The sequence below is a fragment of the Chrysochloris asiatica genome, unplaced genomic scaffold (assembly GCF_000296735.1).
Source record: "Chrysochloris asiatica unplaced genomic scaffold, ChrAsi1.0 scaffold00034, whole genome shotgun sequence".
Classification (NCBI taxonomy): Eukaryota; Metazoa; Chordata; class Mammalia; order Afrosoricida; family Chrysochloridae; genus Chrysochloris; species Chrysochloris asiatica.
Genome location: NW_006408552.1, coordinates 8,496,532 through 8,524,343, shown reverse-complemented (window position 1 = coordinate 8,524,343; position 27,812 = coordinate 8,496,532). Strand labels below are relative to the sequence as shown.

Genomic DNA, 27,812 nt, shown 5'->3' with positions numbered 1-27,812 from the left:
TCAAGCTAGAATATTTTGTGATAACAAAATAGGACAGAAAAGATGAGCAGTGGAAATGGAGAATACAATTCTATTTTCAGTCTAAAGCCTTTGAAATTAGAGAGTTTATTTGTGCCGCCCACCCCGCAAGAAAATAAAAGACAGGGAATGGAAGCAAATACTTTTGCATGATGACGCATGGAGGAGACTGGAATCACTGCAATGAAACAATGAGTGTAAACCCAAAGTTCTCCCATGTAAACTATCACTCAATTCACAATGAAAACTTTGAAAAAAAAGAGTCCTACTTAGGAGATGTGTTTAAAATATGATGCTGCTTTACCTGAGGTATAAATACGCGACATTTGTGAATAAATACCTGAATTGAAGAATCCCCAACCACCGTCACCAAGAAGGACCAGCGGGTGAGGAGTTGCCATCTTCAGCTTTTGGGGTTGCGATGAAGGTCAGGGTAATGCATCGCACCCACAGAAACATAAACCGTGTTAGGTTCTCTGGGTAACGTGAATCCTTTTAAACAAAAGGGGTCAGAAATAGTTAAAACTATCACAAAGGATGGCTGGAAGGTGGGCTCTAAGCTCTTTGAAGGGCTCTAATTGTTCACATCTACAACCTTCCCCTAGAAAAAATGTCCAACAGAAAAGATGTTTGATACTCGTTAAATGCATAAAGTCAGAGGTAGCTATTTAAAGAAAAGCTCAGTGTTACGGATAACCTATTGTGCTTAAAAATAAACCCAAAGAATCCCAGTCTTTTGAAAGAGACTCATTCCTCTCAACTAACAGTAAAACTCTCTCAGAGATTAAGAAAAGAAGCAACACCACCACAGTTAAACAAAAGACCACAAACAGTTCAGTTTGGGGAATTACACCAATTACAGAGAAAAAAAGAAAGGAGATAGTTCAAGAATCTGTAGTTCAAAATTTAGAAAAAGGCAAATAAATTTTCCCATACTGGACCTTTATAAATCTAAATGGAAGGCCGGACGTCAACATTTTCTACATGCTGCCTGTTACCACCATGATCCTCACAACATCTTAAATAATTCAACTGCACAGGAAACCAGTAATTATATAAATCACATTTGAAGAACTTATTGTACGACACAATTCCTCTTTATTGTATCATGTACTCATTTTGATCTCTACATAGAAGTGGGAAGTTGCCTTGATAACTTCTAAACAGGTCTATAACTACATGTGATCCAATTGTGAAAACTGGAAATTACTAGTTGAGGACACTTGAGGGGGAAGAAAACAATTAAAAATCACTGGAGTTTACAAAAGCCAAGATCCAAGCTCTATGAGCATAACCCACTTAGTTCCAAATCTAGCAAAAGGCGGAAGATTCCAGAAAAGCAGGCAGGAAGGTGGCCCGCGTACGGCAACGCTTCTGTACCTTTCTACCAGGGCTCAAGTTCAGCCTGCAATGGAAGCCACCCCAACAGCAAGCCCAAACTCCTGGCACATGGAATTGTGTCCAGACTTGACCTGTGGTGACACTACAGAGCACTGACCTTTATGAGAGCTTTTCCCTGGTTTTGTCACTCCAATGCCTGGGCAGTGACTTTTCCTCCTGATGTCAGCAAGCAGCAACTAAGTGCCACAAGCTCAGACAATCTGATGTATTGGACAGGTCTTCCCCAGCCTCCCAGCTCAACCTGGCAATCCTTACAGGCTGTAAGTGCTTCTTAATCTCATGGAGATAAAAAGCAAAAAAAAAAAAAAACAACTTACATAGACAAATGAAAGGGATCCATTATAATATGGGGACAGCTCACAGACTGGTTCATTCCAACATCAACATGATTATGGAAGGTCAGAGAGGATAGACACCATATTTGTTTTATACTTAGGACTGACAAATCATAAAACCACAGGTTCCTGAGAGCACTATGAAATGATTGCAACGCGAAAATAAAACAATTCGATCCTATACGTGCCAATTATACAACCTACTTTGGTAACATTTATTTCTGGTGGTAATCCTGTATCATCATAACACTAAAGAGCCATTTAATGAGATCAAGTATATTCCATTCACCATCAAATATTAAGAGATTAGAGTGTGAGTAATGATAACAACGTGTGTGATTTGCAATTCCTGAGTACTATGTATGTGTGTTCAATATTTCATCTCAATGTAAACTGACAGCTTCATGGATGAGGAAAGAAATTTGGAGCCGCTAAATAACCTATTTGGGAGTCCTGGTGTGGCGCTGTGGGTTAATGCGCTAGACCGCAAAATCATTTGGGCTGCAAGGTTGGCAGTTCAAGCTTACCAGCTGCTCCTTGGAAACCCTATACAAGGTCACTATGGGTCGAAACCGACTCGATGGCACTTCACAACAATAATAAATAACCTATTTAAGATCACACAACCAGCCTGACAGAAACAGGTTTTGACTTTAGCTCAATCTACTTCTAGATTCTTAATGATACAATATGCATAGCAGAACTCCAAATACAGTCATCAGCAGATAATACAGCCCAAAACATTTAAATTGAAAAGAAAACATGTTCCCTGCATTCGTGTTAAAAGAAAAGAAAATTCTGCATACGAACTCCAACAGCTTTTATTGGTCTCACTAAAGAAAATAGTAAGTCAATTCTAAAGAATCTGTAACTTCCATTTATATTTACAATGTGAACTGGGCATGAGTATGTAATGAATATATATGTGTGTGTGTCTCTCTGTGTGTATAACACCCACATTAGTTTAAAGTGTTCACAAATGTGAAAAGTTTGTTCCAATCAATCCCTCTCTATTTTGTCTACTTTAAGAATTCTTTGCAATATGCTTATGTAAACACTGGTTTTTTTCCCTTTTTTTTTTTTTTTTTTGCTGCTGCTATTTTCATGTCTTAACTCTAATGCTGTGAAATAGATTGGAAACGTGACAGACCTCAGCAGACATCTTTGGAATACAAACCCAAAGAGCTATAAACAAATACAACCAGATCAAAAGCAAAGCCTTCTCCTTCAAACCCTTTAACTTACCACTGCTAAAGAATTACAAGGACCTGAAAGAAAGCAAAGTATTCTGGTCCTGGGTAAGAGATATACGTTTGTAAGTGTGCAGCCCACACACACTCAATCGAGTGTGTATTTATTAGTGTACAAAAGGAACAGCATTTTAGTTCAACAAAATCTCTGTAAGGGCATAAAATCTATGCAAAACAGGATTCCGGGTCGCAGAATGACGTCAGAGTTCGGGAATTATTAAAGAAAACAGTTCCAGGCGTTCAAACCCACTAGGTGCGTGCTTTCTGCTGTCTCACCCAGGTTCACTTTTGGGTCACCTGCATCAGCAGTGCACTGACTTGGCAGGTAAGATATATCTCTGTCCGAATTTCAAAGCGATGAAAAGGATTAGAGATGGAGTCGAAATCTCACCCTTCCACTTACCTGACACTGGGCCTTCTTTCCCGACACAGGTAAAGAGTTATTAACCACATTACAGATCCCAAGCAGAGTGCGAAGAACACGTGAGAGCAAGAAATGTTAAGAAAACACGCTGTGAATGTATCATTTCCATTTAAGGGTGTGAAACTCCCTTGGGCTGGAAGTCTGCAGTTTAAGTATTATATATGATCTTTTGGAGGAAAAGAAGATGTTTTTAGAAGATGACTGGGACATAAGACAATGGATTTTGTACTTTGATAACATACTAATCACCTTATTGGAAACACATTTAAAGTAAGGCATTTTTGTCATAGCTGAGAGCTGAGCATACATCTGGTCTGTATCTTCTCCATGTAAGCTAATAAAAAGTACAGGTTTTTCACATAAGCAAAGTCATTTTAAGCTCAATTTTACAAAAACAAGGCACAAGTTTTATAGGCATCTAGCATTATGTAAGTGGGGGAAAAAAACTCATTTTGGATGCATAAAGACTCTTTTTATCATGAGCATGTATTATTAGAGCATAAAAAATACATATTCCTGGTACCATGGTACCAGAGAGAAATGTTAAGTGACATAAAGGACAATGAAATCCTCGATATTCCCAGAGATGACTTTATTCTTTCAGGATGGCCACACTGACAATTAAAAACAAAACAACCACCACCAAAAAAAAAAACCAAGAATGTTTGGTTTAGAAAAGATCCAAGGCTAAGTAACACAGAGCTGTGGCCTTATTTCTGCTGAAAAAAGCTGGGGGTGGCGAGAGGGGGCATTTAGTTTTTGGCTGGAGAACAGACCTTGGCAGTCTCCAGACTTACTTCTAGCATATCAACCCACATCCAGCCTGGTGTGAAGGTATGGCAGATGGAACTGCTTCTGTTATTCTGCCTGCAGCCCTTGTGTTTCTGGATGCATGAATATTCAGCCATAGTAAGCAGGAGAACGGATAAGGGAATACAGTGTGCTAACTGTATTAGGCAGATACCAAATCAGCTTTATTTATCCTTTCCCTCCTTGTATCATAAATTAAGATTAAAAAAAAAAAATCAACATCTGGAAAATCTCACTCTGTGAAGCTTGGGAAGACTTGTTATTCAATGACGTTACACTGGTTTCAATACATCTGATGTAAGTGCATGGAGGCAAAAAATGAGCAGGCAGAAGACAACCAGAGTAATTCATACTTCAGAGGGAAGAATGTGAAAAATAACTAAACTGTATCAGTAATGATTTTCCACTGTGTTTTATTTTCTAAGCAAATGTTAGGTAGGCATGAGATGATGACTGCTCATCATTCAGAACAGAAATGATATTCTGGTAAATACCACAAACACTTCTACATGGATATGTTCATAAACACTGCATAAATAATGCTTATTTGTTAAGTTGTATATATATATGCCTATGTGTAAGGAGCTCTGGTAGCGTAGTGGTTACGAATCGGGCTGCGAACCTTAAGGTCAGCAGTTCGAAACTACCAGCCGCTCCGCGGGAGAAAGATGAGGCTTTCTACTCCCGTAAGGATTTACACCCTCGGAAACCCTGTACAGGGTTGCCAAGGAGCTGACAATGTGTATGTAATATATATATATATATAATCTTAAAAAAGATTCTTGAAACCCAAAAGGATCATTTTACCACAAATCAAAGAAATTAAATAGCACTTTTTCTGTGACTTTGACAATGTGATCATCCTTGCGGTATTTCACCCACCCTACCTTGTCCAAAGGACAGAGAATAAAGTTCAGAAATAAAATAATACTCCTGGTATTTCTTAGAATAAGAAGCCCAATGATCACCAAGAGAAAACCTACAGGCCCTACCCAGATTATGAGGGAAACCCATCCCAGTAACACACCACCTCTCATCAAAATCAAAATCAAAATCAAAATCAAAAGTGACGATGAACTGTACGCTTGGTAAGTTCTTCCAACAGTCTTGGATATGGTTTCTTGCTTACAAATGGCAATGAAAGAAAGGTGGTACAAACCAATCAGGTTTCCCTGTACCCACCAAGGTGTGCTACCCCATGTTCCATTGCTTGGTAAGGAGCATGAGTCCTACCCCCTGGGATCGAGGCACACCTGTCACACTAACTTCCGGTCCTAAGGGCTCAGGCGATGGAGTCTTTTAAAAATAAAAATAATTCTTATTAAAGTCTGGGTATCAGTCTGCTCTTTGGGACCAAGAGAGGATTCCTTAAATGTTTTCCCAGCCTAATGAGCATTCCTTATCGAGGTAAATCAATAGTCAGTGCATGGCACACACATGGAAGTTGATATAGACTTACGAAGTAGCCGGTTCCCAAGCTGGAAGGAGCTGGACTCTGCAATAAAGCATAAAGACAAAGTGGAAAATCAGCAATGGTTTTTAACACGTTCCAATCCACACAGCTCATTATCAGCCCTTCGCAGACTTTTCATCACTACACCACATCACCAGTGTGTTCGGCCCCTTGTCATCTGCTGCTGATACAAACACTGTGTTGCTTAATTTTCCCCTTTACATCTCTCAACAACTCAGAGATGCTAACGTGCTATTTACTGAATTCTAAGCTTCTGCGGTGGATGTAATTGCCAATTTATTTGACAGGCAGCTGGGTAATGAATTAATGATGGCATTTCGCCCTGCACTGAGACTAAACAGACACGCATCAGCCTGCCTCCCTGCCTTGCTGACATTCAATGCCCTGGTCTCCAGCTACTCAGTTATGTGGCCGCAAAGGGGCAGGCGAGAGGAAGAGGTCCAGACTGACTTGAAAATCAAATGCCCAGTGGGTTTGGATGACTTTTCCAGTGTCTGACCTACTTGCCAGTTGATTCCCTCTGGGCACCAGTTAGTACATACACAGTGCTTTAAAAAAGAAAAAAAAAATGAGACATTTTGTAAACACAATTAGTAGTCCACAACGCAGAGAATGTGTGATGCAAAGGAAGCATAGAAAGCATCAGTTTTGTGGATGTTTTTGTCACAAGAAAGCCCCATGGGGGCTGACATGCTTCTGACACACAGGTTGAAGCAACAATCACTAGAAAGGATTTCAAGGAATCAACTTCTCAATTTGACAAAACAAGTCCCCTCCCCCTTAAAGGGGGGAGGCACAGTTTGTGCTTTAGACTTACACATTTGTATGGTTGTTTGTTCTTTCCTCTAAACCCTCTCCTTACAGATTCTTTACTTTTTTTTAGCATCCTCTTTCTTCTAATTTTCAGTTGTTTCATGCTATCAGCAAACGAAGGTCCAGCTAACTGCTTCTTCCATCCATATCAAGGTGGACGCTACTTTAAGGAGGTTTGTTCCCAGTCATATTTTGAATGAATTCCAACCCGAGGAGCTCATCTTCAGGCACGATAGCTGACAATATTCTGCTGCTATTCTGTAGGTTTACAGGGGCGAATTTTTCAGAAGTGGTCTGCTTCTTCCTTCTTTCTAGTCTGTCTTAATCTGGAAACGCCACTGAAACCTGTCCAGCATGGATGACCCTGCTGGTATTTGAAATACTGGTAGCATAGCTTCCAGTTGCCTAGCAACACCTTCACCAACTGACAGACAAGTGGTGGTCTGTAAATAAAAGAGGCCTGCAAGGTAAGCAGTTCAATTCCACCAGCTGCTCCCAGGAGAAAGATGAGGCTGTTTGCTACTAGTAAAACTTTAGTCTTGGAAACCCTATACAAGGTCGCTATGGGTTGGAACTGACACTATGGCACTGGATTTGATTTTGGTTAGTAAGCTTAGAATGAAAAGAAAGATAATGCTGAGTTGTCTTCAGTCCGCAGACCTTTTTCCTGATGATTTTGAGGATTTGGGATCAGACCTAAGTGACTTTTCATGAGCTACTTGGTGGTTGGTTCAATGGTAGAATTCTTGCAGTCTAAGCAGGAGTCCTGGTGTGGCACTGTGGGTTAATGCTCTGGACTGTAAAATGGGTTTGAACTGCAAGGTTGGTGGGTCAAGCTCACCAGCTGCTCCTTGGAAACCCTTTACAAGGTCACTATGAGTCAGAACCAACTTGATGGCGCTTAACAACAAGAAGCAGGAGACCCAGGCTCGATTCTCAGCCGATGCACCTCACGCTCACGCACCACCCATCACCCACCACCCATCTGTCAGTGGAGGCTTGCTTGGTATTATGATGCCGGGCATGTTTCTGGAGACCTTCTAGAATAAGATGTACTAAACAGAAAGATGTGGCAATCTACTATTGAAAACAAGCCAATGAAAATCGTACGGACCACGATGGTCTGACTGACAAATAATTAAGGTGGTGGTGGTGGTGATGGTTATGTGCCGTGGAGTCAGTTCCAACTGATAGCAACTCCATACAAGGTTTCCGAAGCTGTAAATCTTTACAGAAGCAGAAAGCGCATCTTTCTCCCGTGGAACAACTGGTAGTTTTGAACTGCTGACCTTAAGTTTCACAAATAGGTAGTGTTTTGTCCTGGCGTGCATGAAGGCACCATGCTTTGGGAGTTCGGGGTCCAACTCAACAACCGCTAACAACAAGAAGCAGCCTAAATTCCACCTTGACGGCCCAGTTGTACCATATACTTCTAGCTCATCCACCACCATGTTCTCCCCCAACTCTATGAACCACAGGCTTACTCATCATTGCTTTCCCAGAGCTCAGCAAAGTGCTGAGTGCACAGGATGCATTTAGTAGCATTTGTTGAATTAGGGTATAAATAAAGGAATGAATGAATGGATGGATTGTAATGGGGGGGACTGAGGGGGGCAGGTGGGTGAGGAAGAAAGGCGTGGATGAATTTAGTCTTGGATAAGCACTGAACCACAAGGTCAGCTTGAATCTCAAGGTTGGCAGTTCAAATTCAGCATCTGCTCCTAAGAAACCCTATATGGGATTGCTATGAATCGGCACCAGCTCAATGGCACTTTACAACAACAACAAAATACAGCAGATATGATTCTTCTTGCAAAAGGAAATCTGGAGCTATTTACTACATCCTAAACAATTGTGAGGTTGGCCCAGGATCGAGCAGTGTTTCGTTCTGTTGTGTATAGGGTCGCTATGATTCCGTACCAACTCGATGGCACCTAACAACAACAAACACCCAAGGAGAGCATGCCCTTGGGTATTACGAAATGTAGCTCCCAGAGCAAAGCTTTCTTCCCCTTGGTGCCTCAGACAAGCTCAGGAAACCTGCACTGCATTGTCAATGTGGATCTTGGACACTGGACTTGGTTTTTTGTCTCAAATGTGCTGTGTTCTTGTTCCCATAAGGAAATTCACAGTAGCCATGGAGACGACTCCCCCTGGCAGCCATTAGTCACATGACAGAATCACCTGTTCTCAGCACCCACAGTCCTCAGAGGAGCAGAGGATAGCAAGCGCCAAGCTAGGTCTCCAGCAGGCTGGAGGCAAGCCCTGGGGAGGTACGCTCCTTGTAGGATCAATTATTCTGAGAGACCAGAGCATGTGTTTATTTCATTTGGGTATTGTTTTTTCCTCCCTTTCCTGCAAATGTGTTTTATCCCATAAGGAGATGCACAACACCAAGCCCACCTTCCCACCCCCATGAACATATCGTCGTATTGTCTACCAAAGAAAATGACATGCTTCGGGCCTCAGGACGCTCTGTGACACTCATTTTGCATATATATTGTACATTACTCCTGGAGCTGGGTGGAGAAGAGGGCTTTGTTGTGCATATTTGTTCTGGTTATTGTTTATGCAGGTCTGACTGAATGAGGGAACAGTGGGTATCATTTCAATTGCTGATGTCAACATCAAATTACTTATTTAATTTCATGCCTGGCGAAGCATTGTATAGCTACACGCAGAATCATTTCACTTCATTTGTTATGCTGTGTTTTCGTGGCGATTGGCTTGCCTTCCAACTGACAGCTTTAATTACGACATGAATTTGATTGCACTGCCGAGGAATTAACATAATGCAACAAAGCATTTAAGCATCCTGCCTTCGAAGGCCCCCACTCTCTCCCCCTCTCCTACATGCACTAACATAGGCAGACATGTGAGGGAACACAGACACTAATGCCAAAAGTACATTAATGATACACCGGTATGTTTCAATGTTTGCCAGAATCTTAGAAATCACAGGTTCTCCAGCTATGCCAACTCATGGTACCCACCCTGCACCTTGCCCCTTTTTAAAGGAGATGAGATTTGGGGTATTAAGTTGTGATTTTTGGACATGGCAGAAATCTCTATTTCCCCAAATGTCCACAGCAATGAAATTTCCTCCCCTCCTGTGGAGTCCTAGTGTGGCACTGTGGGTTAGTGTGCTGGACTGCAAAGTAGGTTTGTACTGCAAGGTCGGTGGTTCAAGCTCACCAGTTGCTCCTTGAAAACCCTATACAGGGTCACTATGGGTTGGAATTGACTTGACGGCACTTAACAACAACTTGTTTTCCATCATATTTTAATGTGTCATCTGTCTGTGCCCTTCAATCATAGCTGCAGGATTTGAGCAGAAGCAGTAAGTATGATAGAAGGAGAACTGTCTTCTTGTCCAGTTTTACTGCTCCGCTACTCTGGCTACGGTCAAGTACCCAGGGATCACTAACTCTGACCACCAACAGGACATCCACCATCACAGCACGTGGAATAGAAGCTCTGAGATCGGGCGAAGCGCGCAGCACAGCACTGAGGGCTTCGTGTCCAAAAGGGTTAATAACAGGCCCAGAAAGAGCCTAATCTAAGTCTGTACCTAAGCATGTTGTTGTAATTTTGTTAGGTACCGTCAAGTCAGTTCCAACTCACAGCGGCCCTATGCATAACAAGTATCTAAACAGAGCTGCAAAGATTTGCTAGTTTTAGCATTTTTTTCCAAATCAAAAATTACACGAACACCCCAAACCATTGTTGTTGTTGCTGTTACGTGCCAGTGAATAAGTTTCCAATTTAAAGCAACCCTGTATAAAGTTTCCAAGGAGCAAATGGTGAGTTTGAACTACCGACTTTAAGTTTCAACCCGACCTTTCAGTCCAGTGCCACACCAGGACTCTACAGATTACCCTAAAAAGTGAATCAACTGTTCAGAAATGACTGTTACTGTTTAAAATGTTACCCAGCTAGTTTAAATAAGTGCAGACGTGCATCCAGGGGGTTGGTCCTGCTTTCTTACGTCAAAACAGAGGAGACAGGCAGTGAGAGGTAAAGACCTCAGAAAGCAACCAGGTGGTGATGCCCAGCTTGGCAGAACCATGTGACAGAACACTTTCTTCCACTGGGATGACTGGGATGAAGACCAAACTGTCAACAACATTATGGGTGTACCCCAAGTCAACTCTAGAAAGGAAGGAGATTCCATTTTTCTAACTATGGCTAAGTCGGTCCAAATTGTAGAACACAAGTGACTATCGAATCCACAAGAGGTGATGAGTCAAACTGAGACTTGAAAAACTCAGAAGTGACATTGAAACAAAACAACAACAACAACAACCAAGAGCAATAAGCGAAAGCCTTCTTGGATTCTACAACATTTGAAATAATACCATACATCCATGCATAGGCAAATACTTTTATTGACGAGTGAAAAGGGGTTCATTCCCTCTGATTTCTTCAAGTGGAGAAAGGGCCAATCTATTCATGTGTTTTAATGCAGTAGGTAGGAAGAAGAGTCACAGAGGGCTTGAGAAAACAGGAGAGCAGAAAAGTTCTGGGGTTTGCAAAAGAAGACAGGACTAGGAAGAGATGCTGGCCAGCTGACTCTCTGATATGCGGTTTCCAGGCTCATTATAAGCCATCTTCTGTTTAACATGGTCTTTTCATTTGGCTGTTTTCTTTGCAGATTTGACCACTGCTCCAGCAATCTCGGCAAATTACCCACCTCGATCTCATTATACTGTAAAGGAGAGCTTTCTTCTGAACACGCTCTGATTCAATCTCCGTGCCTCCATGGGCTACAGGAACTGTAATGGGATGCACAGTTGAAAGACATTTTCCAGGAGAGAGAATGTTGCTGCTGACATTCAAGTCTGCAAGTGGATATTCATTAAATGCTCATTCTCTTCTTTCTGACCCCCACCGCCACCCGCGACAACCTGCCTTTCCTTCCATCGCTGCCACCAAGCTATCATTGAGGCTACTCATTAAACTTATGAAGTTAACATTTCTGTTTCAACCGCTTACCTACAGCAGGGCATTTGGAAATTGATTATCCATCTACGATAGACACGCTCCATTCATCATACACCGAGACAGAGTGGCTACATCATCTCAGCGCCCAGTAAAGGCGGGAGGGCGCTCTCCTGGAGCTGAGGAGGGGCTCTCTGACCCTGGGGCTCGTTTACATAGAATATTTTACAATTCTTTCAAATCACCAATCGTGTCTGACAGCCCTGTGCAACCACTTCCAAGGCATGCTTTTCACTCTTGGGAAAGGAAGTAAAAAAGATAAGGACTAAGCTGGGAATCACATGGCCAAGGATGTTTCTCATAAGTGTCACAAAATGAGCTACGCTTGTTCATGGGTTTTTCTGGTGGTATTTTAAAAACAAGCATGAGGACAAGAACCTGAAATCTCAATTCCAAGAATCACACATTGGAGACAAAATTGCTACGTTGCCCAAAGAGACACATGATATACTTGAATGGATAATTGAGCTTCTAGTTACAGAAGGAATTCAAGGAAAAGTGGAGCCATCAACTTGAAAAAGGTACCCTGAGTGTAAATGTGAGGTCACTTCTCAGTTTGATTACTCATTCCTCTGGGATAGATCAGTTCAAGATGCCAGCCGATGTCCTCAGCTTATTTCCCAGTTTCCACTCTTACTCTTACTTCATTTTCAATTCTTCACATAAAAGGCAAAGTTACCATTTGAATGCAAATATTATAACTCAATCCCTTACATAATCATCCAGGGGCTTCGTATAACAATTCCCAACTTCCTTAGTATGGGCTGTTGCTGTTAAGTGCCATCAAGTCAGATCTGACTCATAGCAACCCAGTACAGGGTTTCTGAGGAGCAGCCAGGGGGTTTGAACTGCCAATCTTGTGATTCACAGTCTTGTGCTGATCCCACTGAGCTCCAACTGGCGTTCTAGCTTGGGCTTGTTGTTGTTGTTAAGTGTCGTCTAGTCGGTTCCGAGCCACAGCGACCCGGTACAGGGTTTCTGAGGCTGTAAATCTTTTCGGGAACGGAATGCCTCGTCTTTCTCCTGTGGAGCAGCTGGTAGTTTTGAACTGCTGGCCTTAAGGTTCACAGCCCAATTTGTAAGCACTACGCTACCAGAGCTCCTTGGCTAGAGGATATTTTTTTCAGGTAGATAGATACCTGTTCACTCTACTCTAACCTCTTCCTCTCCCTCAAATATCACACCAGCTCATGACTCATGTCCTCAGTGCTTCTAGTTCCTTCTACCCAGAATGCTTATCTCCTAGTTCTCTAGATGGAATGTTACCTGCTACTCCTTACTAAGACTTCAGCTCAAATGTCACCTACTCAAGTCAAAGCAGCAATGCACAACCTTCTACCCCTCTCACTACTGTTTGGCTTGCTTGGCAGAATATAGTTAAATCAGAAATCATCTTATTTGTTTCTTCGCAGGCTCATTGCCTCCCCGACTACAATGGAAACTTGTACAATGGAGACTTGTACAATGGAGACTTCATCTTGTTTACCATTTGATCTCCAGTGCCCAGAACTATACCTGACCCATAAAGGTATATGATCCACTTTTGGGACCAGCTAACAACACTAACACACTCAGGAAATACACATAAATATAAGGTCGTTGTTGTTGTTAAGTGCCGTTGAGTTGGTTCCAACTCATAGTGACCCTGTATAGGGTTTTTGAGGAGTGGCTGGTAAGTTTGAACTGCAGATCTTAGGGTTCAAATCAACCTTGCAGTCTACTGCTTCCGCCCACCATGCCACATCAGGACTGGCAACAAGGCAAAGAAAAAAAGGAGAAACAAGTTATCAAGAGTCCTTCAAAGGTTTGAATCGGATGCTCCATTTAAAATACACTTACATAGAAGCTTATTGTCTACTTCTTCAAGGGAAGCTGGTGGGAGGTAGCAGGGAGTAAAACCTCAATAAAGACTGGGAAAGAAGAAAGAAAGACAGGATAGACGATAAACGATGACACGAGGGACAGAAAAACAAATCAATAAAAACTTAAAGCCTGTGGCAATTTAGCGTAAGATCCAGAAAGAGGCAGTGAGACATCCCAACTTCATTGTAGTAACTGGACTGAACAGCCACAAAATAAGAGGAGAGGCTGTTAGCAAAAGACTTACTAGAATTCCATCCCTTCTCAGCATTTTCTGAAATGTTCCAGTTCCATGAAAGTCTGGCTTCTGCCATTTCATTACTAAAACTGGGTTAAGAAACTCTCTCAGAGAGAAACCAGAAAGAGACACAAACCTACACCCACTCGAGTAAACAAACCCTGAAGGTGCATACCTGTACAAGTGTTGGGAAGGGCTAGCTAGAGGAAATGATACTGACGCTGGCAGAGGAAATGAAAAAGCAGAGGTCAGTGTATTTGAAAGCATGCATGCTCTAAAGAAAAGACAGTGGCTCTAGATGACTAAGAGGCAAGCATGAGGAAGTGGAGAAGGATGAGGACGATGAATCTGTGGCTGTGAAGGGCTCCTTGGACATTCCTCAGGTGTGTGAACTTCATCCTGGAACCACACCAAAAGATCTAGCCAGAGAAAGATGAATGATAAACCTTGCCTGGAAGAAAAACAAGCCTGGCCGCATTGCAAAGCACAGAACAAAGGAAAGAGCTGCAGGCAGATGAAATCACCGAGAAGCTACCAAACTCATCTGTGCAAAACACATGAGGCCAGGGAGGCAGCCGTACTGGCAAGCAGGGGACAACTGTTGACTCGGGACCTAAACCATTCTTGAGAAATAAAACCTGCAGATGAAAATGCATACATAGATCGATAAAGTATGTACGGCATTGGAAGGAATAAACTCATTGCCCTTGAGTAGATTCCAACTCATAGGGCAGTACAGAACTGCCCCACAGGGTGACCTTTCAGTTCGCAACTGAACACGTAACCAATGAACGATTGGTTGACTTTGAGGATCTAACACTGGGACAGGGACACTGGAGAAGCTGTTGTTGATGGTAAAAGCCGTCGAATAGGCTCTGACACTCACAACAACCCTGTACAGGGTTGCCAAGGAGCTGCTGTTTGGTTTGAACCACCAACCCTGCCATTAACAGTCCAGTGCCAATTCTACAGCACCGCATCAGGACTCCTAACTAAATAAGGTTAAGTTCTTGTTGTTAAGTGCTGTTGAGTCAGTTCTGACTCACAGCGACCCTGTATAGGGTTTCCAAGGAGCGACTGGTGAGCTTGAACTGACAACCTTGTAGCTCAAACTGACCTTGCAGTCCAGGTCATTAACCCGCAGGGACACACAAGGACTTCAAATAAGGTTAAGAGACCTATGGTAATGAGGACTTTACATGGAAGAATCTGTGGTTGAATCTGTCAAGCAGGTCTTGACAATTTAACAGTTATGAAGAAATTCAAAATAAGAGAAGTTGAGAAAATGTCCTAAGAAAAGTTCTACATGTGATGGAAAAAAAAAAAGACAAATCTTTTTCAGTACTGAGATTGTTTCAAGAACCATGATGCTACATGATCCAAATATATACTATCGAGCAATCTTCCAACCCATCGCCACTGTGTCAATTCTGACTCCCAGCAACCCTCCGTAGGGTTTCAGAGGCTGTAAGTCTCAGGCGGTGGTAGTGTGCCGCAGAGTCAGTTCCGATTTTTAGTGACCTTGTATGGGGTTTCCGAGGCTGTAAATCTTGACGGGAGTAGAAAGCCTCATCTTTCTCCCGTGGAACAGCTGGTAGTTTTGATATTGCTGACCTTGAGGTTAGCAGCCCGACTCTTAATCAGTACACTACCAGAGCTCCCTATGGGAGCAGCAAGTGTCATCTTTCTTCCACGGAGCAACTGGTAGGTTTGAACTACTGACCTGATAGTACTCCACTGCTTATCCCACAGCACCACCTGGGCTACTAATTATTTTCAAAGGTAAATGAAATTATCCTGATTTTACTGCTAAAGAAACCAAAGTTTAGACATATCTAGTTTCTTGTTGACAATCACACAGATAATAAAAAAAAAAAAGCAAACTGTAAAATGTGCTTCTTGTTGTTGTTGTTGTTGTTAAGTGCCATCAAGCTGATTCTAACCCATAGCGACCCTGTACAAGGTTTCCAAGGAGCAGCTGGTGAGCTTGAACCATTGACCTTGCAGTATAAATGACTCTGTATGTAGTCTGTCGCATTAGCCCACAGCGCCACACCAGGTAAAATGTGCTTGGCGAGTCATAATGATGTCGGCTTGGTTTACTGATTTACTACTCAAGTGTGTAAGTCTAGCCCCTCAGTTCTAATCACTTTTATCGATGACAAAACTCTGTACGCATCAGAAGCAGTATTTGCCCTCTTGAAGAACTCATCATGAATATTAAGATACTCACTCAGTCCTTTTTAGTGACTAATCTAAACAAGTTACTAAGACTCCTTGATGTGGACTAGCTGAAAGTCGCTGTGGCCAGCTACTCCCTCCTGGTAATGTGTTTTGGGAATATGGAATATGGAAAAGCCAAGAATAGTTCGTTCTTTTAATCTTGAACTCATGAGTCAATCCACCAGCTCCTCTGGGAAATTCTTTTTTTCCTCTCTCTCTCTTTTTGCCTGTCCAACTGCAAACAAAGCAAAATAAAACACGAAAGCTGGCATTGTGTCATATCTTGATTAGTGTCACTAGAGACTAAGACTCAACTGCTAAGCTTCTAAAAATACCACCAAAGTGGGTGGAAGACGAATGGGAATTTTTATCTTAGTTGAAAAAAAAAAAACAAAACGCAGCAGGGACTAGTAATGGACTGACTGGTCCTTCTAACATAAGCAACTGTTAAAAAACAATGACAATGTATGAAACAAGGACTTTACAGTTTAGGACGATAGGCAGCCCGAGCACTGACCTTGGAGAGAAAGGAAGCAAATACAATGATCCTTACTATGGTCTGAGGACTCTTTTCAGGCCATGGCATGTACGGCGTCATCCAGGGGGAGCCCATTCCCCTCCATGAATTGAGATGATGGAGTTATGGATTAGAAAGGCCAAGGTAACTACAAGTGTCAGAGTCGAGGACAGAGGAATAGAGAATTGAACACAAAGAGAATTCTAGAAACAGCACAAGAAAGACTTCAGGTGCGTTCTAACCATCATTTGTGTATGAGAAAACTATCCGAGGTAACAGTAACAAGCAGTTGAAAGGAACAGGAAGGACCATTCCTAACACTCACATAGGGCAGGAAACAATCTGTAATTCCACCAGCCAGTGTGGAAAAATTTAATTAATCCATCAGGCACTGGAAAGAGTATTCAGCATTGAAAAAAAAAAAAAAAATACAGCCCTCCAATAAAGACATCTCTTGTTAGAGGATATCTGTTCTAACTCATAATGACTCTGTGTACAACAGAACGAAACAGTATCAAGTCTTGCACCAAACTCACAACTGTTGCTATGTGTGAGCATGTTATTTCAACCACTGTGTCAGTCCATGTTGCTGAGGGTCTTCCTCTCTTTCACTGACCCTCTACTTTACCAAGGATGATGTCCTTCTCCAGAAATTGATCCCTCCTAATAACACACCTGGGGTGCTGTGGGTTAAACTGCTGGACTGCCAAGTAGGTTTGAAATGCACGGTTGGTGGTTCAAGCTCACCAGTCACTCCTCAGAAATCCTATACAAGGTCTCTATGAATCGGAACTGACTCTATAGCATTTAACAGTAACAACAAATAATATGCCCAATTACATGAGATGACATGTTGCAATTCTTGCTTCTCTAAGGGGGATTCCTGCTGGAATTCTTCTGAGACAGATTTGTTCATTCTTTTGGCAGTGCATGCCATAGTCAATATTCTTTACCAATACCATAACTCAAAGGCAACGATTTTTCTTTGGTCTTTATTCATTGGACAGCTTTTATATACACATGACGTAACTGAAAAATACCATGACTTGGGTGGGGCACACAGCAGTCCTCAAGGTGACATTTTTACTTTTTAACTCTAAGTGGTCTTTTGTAGCAGATTTGCTCAATGCAATATGCTGTTTGATTTCTTGACAGCTGCTATCATGGTTGCTGATTGTAGATCGAAGTAAAATGAAATCCTTGACAACGTCAACATTTTCTCTACTTATGATGTTGCTTTATTGGTCCAGTAATGAGGCTTTTTCATTTAGTCTTTGTTGTTTTTAAGTTGAGGTATTGAAATTGATTCAATAACACCTAACAATAAAGGTTGATCTGGTCCTATCAAAAAAAGCTTAAAAGCAAACCTTGAAAAGATCCAGCTCTTTCCAAGTAACTAAACTGCAGTATAGTTCAAAGCTCAAGATTATTTATGAGAACCAAAAATATCCAGCACAGAACAACATTAAATGCATAATTCCTGACATCCAATATAAAATTACCAGCCAAACAAAATATGACCCATAATCAAGAGAAAAAACAGTCATTAGAAACAGACCTAAAAATGACATGATAGAATTAATAGATAATATCAAGTGACGATACCCATCCACCACCATCTGTTCAAGAAGGAAGTTGAGAGTATACACATATCAAACACACAGATCTAAGAAGTTGCTTCAAAACTTCATGGGGAATTCGCATTATCGTTTCATTCAAATTTTCCAGAATTCCTTTTTGAAGCATCCTCATGTCTGAAAAAGGGAAAATCAATAGTGATCTTTGACACAATCACATCACTGTCTGAAAGTCACTTAAAATCATCAATTACCAAGTTCCTTTCAAAGAAAATGGGGGCTATATCTTTATTCTTTAAAATATTGTGATGGTAAGTAAGTGTCACTCTGGTGTTTCAAAGAATTCTTTCCTGGCTTGACTTGTCAAACGCTTTCATCTCAGTAAATTTGAGATTGTCATAGAGCCTTGGTCAACACTCTGGAACCTGAGACCAACATATGTGAAAGAAATAAGTGACATGGGCTTTTGAAAGTCAAGCGTAGAAAAAAAACCTTACCAAATGTCTGGAAGTCTAACTAAATGGCAATTTCATTTGATGTACCGGAAAGCAAGTTCAGAGAGAACAGTCTAAAAGATTTCACAACAATACAAAATGATACTCTTGTCTTCTGATCTGATACGGCTATCATTTCTCCACTTAATCATGAAAAACTGATGAACTAACCCCATGGTAATTTTCATATAGCTAAGGTAAACAAGCACTCTGGCTGCACATCTTCCAACACACATCTGTTGGTTCTTTTGGCAGCCCCTGACACTTTCAATATTCTGCTCCAACACCATAACTCAAAAGCATCAATTCTTCTACAGTCTTCCTTATTCACTGTCCAGCTTTCACATGCATATGAGGTTACTGAAGATACCATGACTTGGGTCAGGCACACCTTAGTCCTCAAGCTGACATCTTTGCTCTTCAACACTTTAAAAAGGCATTGTGCAGCAGATTTGCCTAATGCAATACGTTGTTTGATTTCTTGATGGCTGCTTCCCGTCATCAGGGACCATTCGCTGGAGAAGGATATCATGTTTGGTAAGGCGAAGGGTCAGAGAAAAAGAGGAAGATCCCCAGAGAGATGGATAAGCCAAGTGGCAGCTTCAATGGACTCAAGTGTGGCAACTATGGTGAGGTTGGCCCACGATTGGACAGTGTTTCGTTCCGCTACACATAGGCTCGCTATGAGTTGGTACCGACTTGGTGGCACCTTACAACAACAGCAAAGGTCAACGAGTTCTTGTATTAAAAGCGTAACATCTCAGAAGAACATTTAAACATTAAAATGCTCTTTAACAACTTAACTAAGAAAATGTGCTATCGTTTAATGATTCCTGAATTTCAGTTCATGAGAAAACGAATACAATAAGTGAACACACAAACATACTTTTACACACACCTTCTTCATATTTAAAGCAAAAAACTGAGTCACAATGTATAATTGATAATATTCCACTAAGAAGGGAAGATAATGATCTAAGTTCAGTTAAGATATTAAGAAAGCTACAGAAAAAAATATACTTTGTTTATTCTATTTAATTCATGTAAGAGTTTAATAACCCATACAACAAGTTTCAGTGTATACCTCACAAACTATCCTGAAGGCAGCAGGGAGGTGGCCAAGTCTCCTGTCTCCTGGTTGCTCCCCTTGGGTGATGGAGAGCTGGATACTGGACTATTAGTAGGGAACGACTCAACAGGCCACAGTGGTCTCCACGCTTTTATGCTTGTGGACACATTTCAGTAAAAAAAGTTCGGTGCATATACTTCCACAAAAAATGTGCTTATACATTATACTCATGAGCTGTCCTGTTTATTAAACTGTATGTTAAATCAGTTGCCATCTAGTGCGGCCCAAGGCATGGTGACTCCATGCTTCTCAGAGTAAAATTGCTCCCTGGAGTTGTCATTGGCTGAGTTTTTTGGAAGACATCCAGCCTTTCTTGCAAGGCACCTCAAGGTAGACTAGAACCACCAACCTTTTGGTTAGCAACCAAGAGTGATAACCACTTTTCCAAATAGTGTATACCCAGCAATTCCAAATAGTGTATACCCAAACCAAATCTACTACCATTAAGTTGATTCCCACTCATAGTCCTGTGTGGGTGTCTGAGTCTGTAAATCTTTACAGGAGCACACAGCCTCATCTTTCTCCTGCACAGAAGCTGGTGGGTTTGAACCTCGAACTTTGTGGTTAACAGGCTGCTGCTTATCCTACAGTGCTCCTTAAATAGTATATTAGAAGTGGTGGTGGTGGTTCTGTGCTGTGGCATTGGTTACATCTCATAGCAACCCTGTATACAGTTTCCAAGCAAGACTGGTGAGTTTTAAGTGCTGACTATGCAGTTCAAACCAACCTTGATGCCCACCCATTGCTTCTCGTCTGGTACCTCACCAGGACTATGGTAACTCATTATTGTACCATACTCATATCCAGATGGGAAGACAGGAATGGTTCTCTAACTTCTACTTGACCAGCAAAGTCTCTCAACTATTGTTTCTCGTTCACTGTACTTTATCAGTAGCAACATGCATGTGGCTTTGTTGGCAACAGTACCAAAAGCGTCTCTCTACTTGATCCCTTTAATAACAACTGTTGCTCTCAGGAGCAAAGATGGATCAAGAATCCTGACATATGACACAGAAGGGTCTGGACAAGCCCAAGTGGGTCCAAAGGGGGCCCGGGAGGTTCTGGTAGTAGAAAAGGGAAATCTGCCCTGTTGATGGGAGGAGGCTTGAAAAGGATCTGAGTGAGTTCTAGAGGCTTGAAATAACCCTTGAGTAGGCATGGTGGGGTGTTTCACAATGTTTTGGGAATAATTAGTCAGGAAATTCCATCTTTCTCTCACTAAGGAAGCTGTTGGTTAGTTATGCCTTCAAATCTTCATAAAATGACAGAAAGCGACTATTCACTCTTTCACGGGGAAGAAAGTCCACGACATCCACAGCTGAATGATGTCATCTTCCCATGATAGCACAACCTCAGGTCTCCCTTCATTTCTCACACAGACAGAACAAGTTTCAGCACTGTTGTTTGTAATCTTGTGTCCTGAGGTGACTAATAATCCCACCCACTTTATGATTACAAGGAGCTCTGGTAGTGTAGTTGTTACCAATCGGGCTGCTAATCTCATGGTCAACAGTTCAAAATTACCAACTGTTCCGCAGGAGAAAGATGAGGATTTTTGCTCCCATAAAGATTTATAGCCTAAGAAACCCTGTACAGGGTTGCTATGAGTCGGAACCGACTCCATGGCACATAACAACAACAACAACCTTATGGTTACAATGCATGTGAGGTCAAGCTGGAAAGGAGAAGGGCACAATAAATAATGCAAGGCTCCAACAACTGTCCACAAGGAAGGGAGCGCTGCAATGCTCTGATGCGCAGAGAGATCTAAAGGGGTGGGGTGTTGGGAATGTTGACTTGACCAGAGCTGAACATGGGTGGGTGGTTTTCAGGTTTTTCTTTTTGAACTTACATCGCTGAGCCTCTCCTGGGAGCTGCTCCGGTGGAAGCCCTTGGATTCTCCGCTGACACTCTCGCTGTCACTGTCTCTGCAGCTGTTCTGCCCTGGCTTGAGCTAAAGGGAAAAAAGAAATAAGAAAGACAAGTCAGTAGGTTCCTCACACAACTGCTTCTTAGTACCTGATGTTCCTAGACATAAGGAAAAGGCAGAAGACTTTGGGTCCTGATCATGTGCATTCTTCTCTATGTCTGAACAGGGTGAGGCAGGGTAGACAGACACACCGAGGGCAGTGTCAAGCAAAACATACTGTCAATGTAGGGAACAGCATGAACCTCAAGGTGACATCAGAAAGTCTAATCAAGGCCCCTAGCTCCTGGACTGTAATGTCATCAGGGAATTTTTCCTTTAATTTCATTGTTTTGTTTTCAATAAAAAACCATAAGCATTAAATAAAGTAAAACCAGATGACACCAAGTCAGCTCTTATGTTTGGTGTCTTCTGCTCCTCTACTGAGAAAAGAAACAGCTAAACAAAAAGGTTCTTTCTCCTGAGAGAAAGTTCTGAGTTGTTGCGATATTGTCTTTCAACCAATGGAGAAACTTTTATGATGTGTTTTGAGACGACATTCCGGAGGGTCTCCTGTCAGATATATTAAAGTAGCAGATGAAGACACGGGGCTTAAGTAAATTATTCACTCATTCAACAGATATACATTAAGTGTCTAATTTGTGCTGGTTAACTAAATGCTGAAGATAAAATCCTAAACAAGAAAAGTCTCTGATCTGATTTCGCTCACATGCTAGTGATTTCCAACATGTCTGCCCAGCTCAGGTTTTTCACAGAAAATGAACAAGCACACAGAATTGAGAGCCATCAGTCTATATGAGACAATGCGTCACACACATGTGGACCGTGACTCTATGTTACCATCTGCAATCACACTGCAGAACCTCCACTGAGAAGCAGAAGGTTCTAAGACATAGGCCCTTCATGGAGTTCTAGACCCAGCAAGAGGAAGACAGTGTCACTCACAAAGAACCAATGACACAAAGGAGTATTGCTAAATGGAAACCAAAAGAAAAGTCAATGACATTCAGAGATGAAGAGATTTCTGAAGCCTTGGATTTTCAAAGCCCACTGACCACATATGGCTGAGAGGATGAGGGAAGAAATCACTCCCCATGGGGGTGGGGCAGAAAGCGAAGGCACGGAGAGCTACAGGCCAGGAAAAGATCAGAAGGCATTTTCTGTGACAAGAACTCCTTTCAGGAGGACATTGGAAGACACATTAGAGACGGGTGCACAGATCAGAACACGGAAAAGTCACAACTGAAGACAAGCCCCAGTTTTCTGAGCAGGAGGGAAATTCAGAGATCAGAAGAGGTGAGAGAGATCAAAACTATAGTCAGCCAGGTTTTAAATGGCTGTGGAGCGAAGAGGGGAGATGATTTAAATCAAGTCAAAGAACAGTGAGAGTGGAGGGGCTTCCTGGGACCCTCGATGAGTCATGAAGACCTACTTTTCAGAACCCCACTTCCAACCATACCATCAGCCATGCCCCCTGACACTCCACAATAGAGCATTCTCTTTGGACTCTCTGCAAATCCACTTTTAGTGGTTTCTTCTAGAATCTCTTTCTCCAGGAAGTCTTCTCTAATGGAGACCAGAAAATGGATGCTAATTTTACTTTGTATTCTCCTGAGCCTCTAAGTACTTAGTGTTCTGTTAAGTTGATGCTAAACCTGCTAATTCTAGGTTAATTCACATGCAAGCTCTACATGAGCCTTTTATTATTACTATGGAATAAAAGTTCAGAATATTGTCATTCTCTTCAAGTTTTCACTCTCTACTTATAATAAAGGGGGATTTAATCTAAAATGAACATCACCTCCTCTCATTTTCTAACATATTAGGTCTGTCCTGCCCTACCTTTCCTGTCTTCAGGGCTCCCCTAACCTCCTCTGAATTTCTGAGCTCAAGAATTTTTTAAAGCTGATTAAAAAAAAAAAAGATCTCATCTCTTCTACTGAGAACTCTGTAGAACTCATTTATTGTACATAAAAATTGTTAAATACATTTTCAAAGTTTAGCAAGCATATTATCGCCCACCAATATGTTGTTAAGTGTAGTCAAGTCATCTCCGACTCATAGTGAGTGACCCTGTGTTGGGTTTCCAAGGAGTGGCTGGTGAATTTGAACCGCTGTCTTTGTGGCTCAAACTGACATTGTGGTCCCCTGCTTATCCTACACCATGCTACACCAGGACTCTGTTCATCAATATATACTTATGACAAAAATTATGATACATTTTCAAGTCTAAAGAGGCCTATTGTCAGACATTTAGACATAGTTATACTGCTCCTCTAGGGTAGTGGTTATGAATCGGGCTGCGAACCTTAAGGTCAGCAGTTTGAAACTATCAGCTGTTCCGCGGGAGAAAGATGAGGCTTTCTGCTGCCACCATAAAGATTTACAGCCTCAAGAACCCTGTACAGGGTTGCTATGAGTCAGAACCAACTCCACAGCACACCACCACCACCATACTGCTCCTCAGAAACCATATACAGCCTCGCTACGAGTCAGGAACAACTTCACGGCACATAATCACCACCACCACCACCACCACCACCACCATACTGCTCCTCAGAAACCACATACAGCCTTGCTATGAGTCGGAACCAACTCGATGGCATTTAACAACAACAACGTATTAACAATAAAATCTGTCTGTGAAATGGGTGTTCTAATACAAAAGCAATATTATAAGTCTTACCCCACTGGTCCTTTAAGTCAAGGGCAGCCAAGCTACTGTCCATTTATAACTGGAGAAATAAATAGAGTGAATGCTTTGCTCAGAATTCGGCCAAGGATCTAGAATCAAATGGCTTTATTGCTTACTGTTCTCTTGATATTTTAAATCTGAATGGCCTTTTCCATTTCCAGGTCTAATATGGAAATGATGATTCTGCAGTATATATATTAGTGTTCCCCGTCTAATATGGTTTTCATTTCTTTGTGGTACCTGGCTGCATTCACAAAGACAGGAATCTGGCTAAGTGACATTTGATCAAGAGATGTTTATAAAAACGCAGTTCCCAATGTAGCTGGGAACTACGCCTCTAGCTGGGACTGAAAGGTATAAACACGTCAAGGCTTCTCTAATACCCAAGTGCCTTAGCAAAACCAATGAAGCCTTTTCTATGCTTCTTTTGGGAAGGGGAATGATGATTTCAAACGGCCCAACAGAAGACCCAGTGTCCCTGACGCAAGCTATCCGACTAAATGTTGATCTAGGCGAAGGGTACACAGTGAAAGCAATGCCCACGAAGGGATGGGAAGAGGCAGCTTGCTAGCCTTGCCCAGGCTCTGCCAGCAAAAGCATTTCAGCAAATGCTCTTCAGAGAGCCTTACATAAAATCCGCCCCACGTTATCCCTTTCTCTTCCAAAGCCAGGCTCAAGTTTAAAGGAAACTTAGGATTTTAAGCTGTCAGACAGCTCAATATTTCAAAGAAATGGACTGACTACAGTAAGCACTAAAGCTAAACCACAAGATTTCAGGCAAAGAAGTATTCATTCCTAATCCCATGAATACATTTTCAAACTGGCCTTTGCAGACTTAGCCAATGGAGCATTTGGGATAGCAGAAGTAACTCAGAAGTTGTAATCCTTTCACCTGAAATTCCCAGCTATTACCTACAAGCTAGAGGCCAGGTGCTGGCTTAAACATTTAAAGACCTAAAAAAAAAAAAATTGGTTTTTTTGCATTGATTTGTGCTTTATTTCTGTTATAAGAAAGCTTTTGCTACAACTGATACAATGGGATCTCTCACAATCATCCATTAGATAACAAAACACAGCATTTCTCTTAAAACAACTATAACCAACTCTGAAATTCGAGAATAATGTCACACAATTTAGGTATCAGAATTAGAATAGAAGAGATCAAATGAAAGGGAATTGGTATCTGTGTATGAGTGGCAGTAACTCTCCCAAGACTCATTATTTTATAAAACGTAAGCAGCCAGTATACTTTTCCTTAGATTTAACTGTCAACAACGCATTCTCCAAACCCTGAAACTGTGACCTTCTTAACAGTGTTACAGTATAACTAACAGCCCACAATTGCCATTTGAAATATTATAGCATAGTTCACCCTGCTCCCCCCTTTCCCTCCCACCTCATCCTATGGAAAAATCATAAATAAACTTCTTACAGAAAAGCCTTGAAGGCCAGAATGATCCAAGGACACCTGAACAAACAGGATAAAACTTAGCCCATCCATACAACCAAGATAAGGGTTTAATGGTGGGTTTACTCCCACTTACCGGGTAAGGGTCTGTGAGAATTTACCACCCCAGCTGACAAGACAAGTCTGTGTGTTCTAACCTCTCTGTGTTTCTTGTTTAAAACCCTGTTCCCCTCCTCACTTCTGGGTCAGAGTGATTTGGGTTTGAGCTGACAGTCTGGTAATAAACTTTGCTCTCTAAGTTTTCTGAGTTGAGTTCTTTCTGATAGGCACTGCTGCAACAAGAGAGCAGCCTGCAACAGGATTGACTTGATGGCTGATCAGGAAAATAATAACGCCTGGTGTCCTTCCTCATGCTGAAGAGCACATAACTAAGTGCCGGTGCCCTGCTGAGAGAAGGTGAGCGATTCTGTACACACCTGGCGCAGCATGCAGGCACCAGGCAATGACCATTCCCTTCTCACCTTGAGTTTAGCGGGTGGCAACAAGGTACTAGATGCCCAGCTGGTGTCATTAACACTTGCACCCAAAGGTACACAAGGATGGCTTCTGTGGAGCATTGCTGCCACTTAAGAGCAGTGCTGTGAATACCGCAGTGCAAGGGTGAAGGCCCAAACCATCTCCTTCCAAAGTCCGGGTTTCTCAAAGCAGCCTAAACGGGGGCTTCAAACGGTACGCAGAAAACTTCTAGTCTTTTTTCATCCCATTTTTCCAGGAATTTTCTGAAGACCTCCTCATATATCCCATTTCAGACTGCAGACTTTTCCTGTACGGACTGAAATTACTTTCCGGACAATGTTTTAAAAATGTGTCTATAACCTCAACGTGTCCATTTCTCAGTTAAATTTTATCCACACCTACAGACTTCATTACCATTAAAAAACAGAGTTGTTATTTTGAGGACTAAGGTGTGCCTGACCCAAGACTTGGTAGATTTCATTGTCTCCTATGTGTGAAAACTGGACAATTATTAAGGAAGAGTGAAAAAAGAATTCAAAGAATATTCAATACACAATGGACTGCCAGCAGAATGAATACACAAAGTTGCAAGTTCCACAGAGGCAAGGGGAGTGCGACTGTCTTGTGCGCATTGTGTTTATCCTGTTATCAGGAGAAACTAGTTCCTGGAGAAGGACCCAACTGGTAAAAGAGGTGCACCCTCAACAAGCACTGACACACTGGCGACAAAAATGGGCGCCAATACAACAAAATTTGTGAGGATGGTTCTGGACGGGGCACGACTTCACTCTGTTTACACAGTTGCTAAAGTCAGAACAGACTGTAAGGCACCAAGCAACAACTACAACCACTAGTAAAATTGAAATATGAAAAATGCTTGCTTTAAAAGGATTCAAATTAAAAGCAATATGAAATGGAGAGAAAACAGGGAAACAGCAAGCAAACAAAAGCATCAAGAAAAGTATGTCTTTAAAAAAAGCAAAGGCATATCATTTGTGTTGGGATGAATAGACGGATGGATGGACAGATACAGATAAAGACACAAATGAATGCATATGAAGAAATCAACTATTTGTAACTTAACTTTGCTTGCTGAAAGTGAAGAATACTTACTGATGAAGATCAAAGACTACAGCCTTCGGTATGGATTACATCTCAATGTAAAGAAAACAAAAATCCTCACCACTGGGCCAATAAACAACATTCTTATTAACGGAGAAAAGATTGAAGTTGTCAAGGACTTCATTCTTCTTGGATCAACTACCAACACTCATGGAAGCAGCAGTCAAGAAATCAAATGACACATTGCATTAGGCAAATCTGCTGCACAAGACCTTTTTTTTCGTTAATGTTTTCTTGTGATTTACATGGGAGAACATTAGTTTTACATTCATCCTATCATATATAGTTTCATTGCCATGGGTACAATCCCCTCCATGCATTATCAACCAACCAAAGGGTATACCCTACAACCCTGCCCCTTGGTCGTCAGCACACAGCCTATCTCCCTCACTGTGTCTAAAGTCCCCTGCTGCTCCATCTCTCCACAACATCATCTCTGCCTCCATCTCAGGCCTCACTGATTCTCTGGGTAGGGTGCACAATACCTTTTTAAAGTGTTGAAAAGCAAAGATGTCATCTTGAAGACTAAGGTGCGCCTGACCTAAGCCATGGTGTTTTCAATAACCTCATATGCATGTGA

At 41.8% G+C, this 27,812-nt stretch overlaps 1 protein-coding gene across 1 annotated transcript in view; it reads right to left on the bottom strand.

Annotated features, from left to right (window-relative positions):
* Positions 1 to 27,812, bottom strand: part of AUTS2 (autism susceptibility candidate 2) — a gene marked incomplete at its 5' end in the record, with an annotated part of 1,396,921 nt that overhangs the window by 763,970 nt on the left and 605,139 nt on the right. Inside the window, 2 exons of the mRNA XM_006859845.1 lie at positions 5,698 to 5,733; positions 21,417 to 21,518. Coding sequence (XP_006859907.1) covers positions 5,698 to 5,733; positions 21,417 to 21,518 — 138 coding nt within the window. The remainder of the gene's footprint in view (positions 1 to 5,697; positions 5,734 to 21,416; positions 21,519 to 27,812) is intronic.